Consider the following 5708-nt stretch of genomic DNA (forward strand, 5'->3'; position numbering starts at 1 on the left):
GGCTTCCCCAGCCACCATGCCCCTCCCAGCAGAGCGCAGGCAGGAGCAATGTCACGTTTGTCTGATGGGTCAAGGAGGGGTGACAGCGGCTTGAATTCTTGGGTATCCTATTGAGTGGGTGAATTTGCCTGTTGCCGTAGATCAGGTAGAATCTGGTAGAAGTTTTTAGTTGTCGATGACCATGACAACCCGCTCTGTGCACGGGGACCATCTCTGAGTGCTGGAGCCATGACAGCTCTCCACCATAGTCCTTATGACAACCCAGGCAACTTAGGGTTCACTCTTGGAACTTTGGTGCTTAAAGAAACAAACAAACAAAAGAAAACACTAAAAAATTTCCTCTGCTTATCTTTCTAATTTTGGTATGTGTATAAGTCATCCTTAGCCTTGAAAATCAGCTTGATCTTTAAGGATTTTTTTTTCCAATTTTTTTTTTATCCTCACCCAAGGACATTTTTGCATTTATCTTCAGATAGAGCGGGAAGGAGAGAGGAAGGAAGAGAGAGAGAAACATCGATGTGAGAGAGACACATCGAGTGGTTGCCACCCACGCAACCCCAACCAGGACCGGGGACACACCGCAACCAAGGTACGTGCCCTTCGCGGGAACCGAACCCGGGACTCTCTGGTCTGTAGGCCGACGCTCTAACCACTGAGCCAAACCGGCCAGGGCTGATCTTTAGGGTTTTAAGGGTAATTCCTTAAAGGATTGAATTTACGGAAGGACTGGGGTGGTGCTCCTGGCTTTGGAAGGGAAAGTGTCTTTTCCCCCTGCTTGGATTTGGAGGCTTCTCTCTTTGCGGGAGAGGGTAATCGGCTTCTTACTCGGAAATGCAGAATTCATTCATCGACTCTCTTCTATCTTAGAGACTTCGAGGGAATAATTCTAGTCAGACAGAACTCAACTGACACCGTAACATCATTTTAATAAAACCCATTTATTTATTCAAAATTAAAATCTGCTACAAAGACAGACAAACAATGTAACATTCCCAGAGGAATTGAACTGCTTCTAGTTAACACTGAGTTCTATTAGAACCAATTCTAGGTCGTTATAAATAACAAGCTGATCTCAGCTTTGAAGGACGAAGTGGTTAGAAAAAGATGTCAGGGAAATCCTTCTGGGCCACTGGGATATTAATCATCCAAGGGGCTCCCTCGTTTCTCTTCCTAGGAGGAGCCCCAGGCCCAGGGACAAAAGAAGTTGCAGAGAGAGCGGGGCAAACAGCTCAACACTTACAAAGTATGGTCGGACTTGGAAGGGATGCTTCAGATGGCTTCCCAAGAAACATTTTTTTTCTCTTTGTATAACTTAACAATTTATCTTAAAACACTCAAATATCCTAGGGTGTGACCCCACGGAAACAGCTTAAACAGATGAAAAAAATAAATATTGAAAAAAATTATAATATTGGGCTTCTTTCTAAATACTTCACAGAGAAGCTCAGTAAATAAATAGAAATAGGAGCTGAGGTATCAGAGGTAATAAATATTCTAGGAGAGAGGTATGACAGGGTTTTCCAAGGAGCTGGGTTGGCTCTCTGGAACCCTGGATCAGATTTTGGAGATCTCCAATTTCTGTCCATAGAGTCCAGTAGAGTCACCGTCCTGGCGGACTGGTTGCTTAGGGTGTTTCAGTTTTTCATCTTCATTGTCATGTAGGCTTCTATGTAGTTGATGAAGATGTCAAACTCACTCATGGCTTTGTAGACCCCTTTCTCTTGAAGCTGTGTGGGGAGATAAGAAATGTTTAGTGAAAACCCAATCTGAGCAAGTGAGTCAGTTGGTCCCTCACTTGGGTGGCTGGGGCCCAAAGCTGCACTTGATGCCTCGAGCTGGGCGGTGAAGGATGGACCCGGGGGACCTGAGGATGTGCCCGCTGCCGTGGGAAGGCTGTGCATTGACACGAGGCATGGTTAGTGGTGGCAAGAGGAACATCTACTCTGCAAAGCACAGTCTTCAAAATGGTGCCTTTTCAACATTTTTAAAGGTCATGGACTCACATGATGCTTATTCAGAATTTGATGAAAAAACATTAGAGGAACCACTTGGGAAGCAAGACAGTGAGAGAGGAGAGAGGGGAGCCTCTTCAGGCCTATTCTTTCACCAACAGATTAGTAGGCCCCGCCCTGCTCTTCTGACCCCTGTCGAGAGATTCATGTCCCCTAATTTTGGACCCCTGCCCAGTGTCTGTCCCCAGCCCCTGAAGAGGACACAGGCCACATGGCTTCTGGGAAAGGGGGTTTAAATGTTCACCAACAGTAGGCAATGTGAAACCCCATTCGGGTTGAGAGTTGACATTCTCGGGGGACCTTGGGAGGTGTGAGTGGCAGATGGGAAGAGGACATGGACCAACTCCAGAGAAGGGAGTATCCTGCTTCCTGCTCTGTCTGGGTCTTGGGGAGTCCAGGCTGAACCCCTGGGTGTGTTTGTGTGCACATGCACGTGTCAGCTTTCTGCACGTGTGACTTCAGCCTCAATTTCCAACAAGCTACTTTCTGTTTCCTTTGTCACTCTCCCCAGCACCTAGCTCACTGTGTTCACAGGCCGGCTCAACCCGCAGCCTGCAAAGGCGGGAGCAGTCATTTAGAAACCCCCAAGGAGACTTCACAGAAAACAAATATAACCAAGGCGACGGCTCCTCACTGGTTGAGGAGGTCACACCATCTGTTGGGTTCCCACAGTCCCTCCCAGGAAAGGATGGGGCCTGCTGAACATCTGCCCACAGCTGCCCCTGGGGGCATGGGCAGGGTCATGCTCCTGGAACCCTCCCTGCCACCATGGAAGCTCACCTTACTGAAGGCACTCTTCACCTGCTCCACTGCTTTGCTCTTATTTTCACAGGGCAGAAAGCGATGCTGTGGAGGAAAAGAGAAAGTGTTAAACATCCCGGCTCACTTGGGGACAAGCTGTTGGCAAAAAGGGACCCGAATCGTCCGTCCCGAAGGCCTCCCCTTCCCACCATACCCCAACTCATTCTTCCCCAGCAGACAGGGGAGGAGCACAGCCCAGGAGATGAGATGTGTTCCTCCAGGAGCTGCTCTGATATGCGCGCAGAGCTTTTCATGGAAACTGGAGCCCTGAGCTTCCTCCCCTGGCCTGCAGAGCTGACTAGATGCTGAGCCAGCCCTTCTGCCCTTCCCTGCTTCTCTGTCCCATCTGTCCCCGTCAGTCCCCCACCCTGAGCGCCATTTCTAAATCCCCGAGGAACAGAGACACGGTCTCAGCTATGCAGATGAACCCTTTGCATACTGCCATCCTCCAAGTAGAGACCACAAGCAGCGGAGAGCCCATTATTGGCCAGGAGCCCAGGACAGCGGCCTGGAGGGCATGGGTTCAGTTGGAGAAATAGATTACACTGGGAATTCGCCGCAGGGCCCTTCGAAACGCCAGGGAAAGTGCTTTCAGTCGGTGCGGCCCACTTACAGGTCTGATTTTAAAAGATTCAGAATAAGAGTGAAGTGGAGTTTCCTCCCTCCAGGACGCTCACCTCCTGGCCCCTCTTGCTGGGCCCAGGGCTTAGGCTCCAAGGGGTAGGGGAGTCCTGACTAAAGCCCTGGGCCCCTTTCTGACAGAGGCCGGGGAACAGTTAATAACCCACAAATGACTCACAAATAACAGGAAAGCTGTTTGCAAATCTTCACATGTAAATGCCCAGCAGCTACCCCACCCCCTGCTCAGAGAGAAATGAGCAGGCTCCTGCCACTGTGTCTGAGTGCCTGGGTGTGAGTGGGGTCAGGAGCTGCCAGGAGCTGCCCGGGACAACTGTCCGCTACTCACGCAGCGCCGCAGCCTGAGCCTGAGAGTCTTCAGCTTCTCCCCCAGGGAGTTCACGTGCTCCTTGATGTCTGGGTCCGGGCTCTCAGCCTGGGGCATCACCTCTTCCAGGTAAAACTGGATCATCTCCGACAAGGCTTGGCAACCCAGGTAACCCTAGAGGCAGAAGCAGAGGAGGGAGGGTGGTGACTGGGAGGAAGGGCTGCTGCCACTAGCGTGAGAGGGTGGCTTTGTCCCCGCGGGCCTTTCTTCACCAGCCGCCTTCCCCCAGGACTGAGCCCTTTGTAACCCTCTGGCTGGCTATGTGCTGAGGTAAGATCTTCCCACTTCTCCTTTTCAAGTGAAGGAAGCAGACCCAGCTCCTGCAGGCGTGCAGCGGAGCCTCCCTCCTCTTAGTCACGAGGCGCACTCCCCCGCCCTCCACCCACCCACCCAGCTCTTACCTTAAAGTCCTCCAGCAAGGACCGGTTCAACAACATGCTGTCCAGCTGGTCCTTCATTTGCTACAAGAACAAAATGAGAATGAACTGGAGGTTTGGGGACATACCTGAAATGAATGTCCTTTATAGAGTTTTTTTTTTTTTTTTTTAATTTTTAATCAGTGCAGCCCTGGCCCACAAATGGAAAGGATGGTTCTCAGAACGAGGCATTCCGTGGTGCTGGAGCCCTTGGTTAAAGTAGGCCCTCCCCCTTGGGATGAAGTTATTTCAAACATTCTGCCAGATTTTGAAGCCAAGGCAGAAGCCTGACTCAGTCCTGGTCCTCTTCCTGCAGAGACACATTGGGTTTGAAGGGGCCACCACGTCAGTCCTCCAGTAGTCTCGGCCTGTCACCCCCTCCTGCCTACACCCTGCTGCAGCTCTGAAGCTCCCTGGAAATGGGGACAGCTCCTCCTGCAGTTTCCCCCTGCATGGTGCTCCCCGAAACATCAATCTTTCAGGCTCTAGACCACTCTTAGCAGAGGCAATTTATGTCTCCCCGCCACAGGGGGTGGGGAGCATCTTCACCTTTAATCACACCCTTCAGGAGTTCTCCCAGCCAATGATGCACTGAGCTCCAGCAGAATCTTATAAAAAGTTTCTGAGCATAGGAGAGAGTGCTTGTACCTTTCAGGTAGCTTTCCCTGCACATCGGCGCATCATCCAGCCTTAGCTTAACTCATCGAACCCAGAGCTTGACTGGGGCAGTCCCTGCAGAATTTAACTTTGGCGCAATGGGTGCTGGGGATGGAGGTGAACGAGCAGAATCCTGGGAGCTCTAGCAGGATCCTGTTGGGGCATTCTCGGGGAGGAAGGATAAGGAAGCATGATACTCACAAAGAAAGTCTTCACCTTGCTGAAGGCAGCTCGGAGCTCTCGAAGCATGTGGGGCAGGCTGGCTGGGAAGTGGGTGCAGCTGTTCTCAGATGGCATGCTCTGGTCTGGGCTGGCCCCGACCCCGGCCAGGAAGACCAGGCAACAGAGCAGTGCTGAGCTGGGCATGGTGGCACTCTGCCTTCTTCTGCGAGTCGGCCTTGTGGCTTGGTTTTGCAAGAGCCCTGATGTGTAGACCTTCACCTACTGTGTCCCCCTTTTATATTGTGGGCCTCATTCATAAAAAAGCCACAGAGTTACAGATTTCCTGGCAAAGGTTTTTTCTGATTAAAGCTCCTCCCTTCTCTAGACCTTTGCATTCGATGAACTTCTTTAAGTGTTAATTCTCTGCATCGTAAGCAAAAAGGATGGTTGAAAAACGAACTTCTGCATTACGCTATTTTTAGGACGAGCTACCTCTCTCTCTCATTTAAAATATTTTTTCAGCTTCTCTTAATAAAAAAAAAAAAAAAAAAAAAAGTTGATTTCCTGGGGTGAACAGCTGTTCTGTACGCAGAGCCCACAGTTGTGGATTCCATTCACGTGTTCGTAGGTCACAATGACGTGGACAATTCGGCC

The 5708-nt window shown here is 50.6% G+C and overlaps 1 protein-coding gene across 1 annotated transcript; it reads right to left on the bottom strand.

Annotated features, from left to right (window-relative positions):
• Window positions 1–922: 922 nt before the first annotated feature.
• On the bottom strand, window positions 923–5316 carry IL10 (interleukin 10). The gene is made up of 5 exons (XM_036273119.1): window positions 5094–5316; window positions 4221–4280; window positions 3781–3933; window positions 2793–2858; window positions 923–1727 (listed from the first exon to the last, which is right to left on the bottom strand). The coding sequence occupies exons 1-5, from the start codon at window positions 5256–5258 to the stop codon at window positions 1635–1637; spliced, it is 537 nt and encodes a 178-aa protein (XP_036129012.1). The 5' UTR covers window positions 5259–5316; the 3' UTR covers window positions 923–1634.
• Window positions 5317–5708: the final 392 nt, after the last annotated feature.

This window comes from Molossus molossus, unplaced genomic scaffold (assembly GCF_014108415.1).
Source record: "Molossus molossus isolate mMolMol1 unplaced genomic scaffold, mMolMol1.p scaffold_m16_p_20, whole genome shotgun sequence".
NCBI lineage: Eukaryota > Metazoa > Chordata > Mammalia > Chiroptera > Molossidae > Molossus > Molossus molossus.

Bases quoted from the DNA above. Each gene is read 5' to 3' on its own strand.
- IL10 (XM_036273119.1), bottom strand. From the start codon at position 5,258: ATGCCCAGCTCAGCACTGCTCTGTTGCCTGGTCTTCCTGGCCGGGGTC. The intron at 3,934-4,220 runs GTAAGAGCTGGG...TTCTGCCTCTAG, and splicing joins CCTTGCTGGAGGACTTTAAG to GGTTACCTGGGTTGCCAAGC. The intron at 2,859-3,780 runs GTGAGTAGCGGA...TTTCCTCCACAG, and splicing joins GGCTCAGGCTGCGGCGCTGC to CATCGCTTTCTGCCCTGTGA.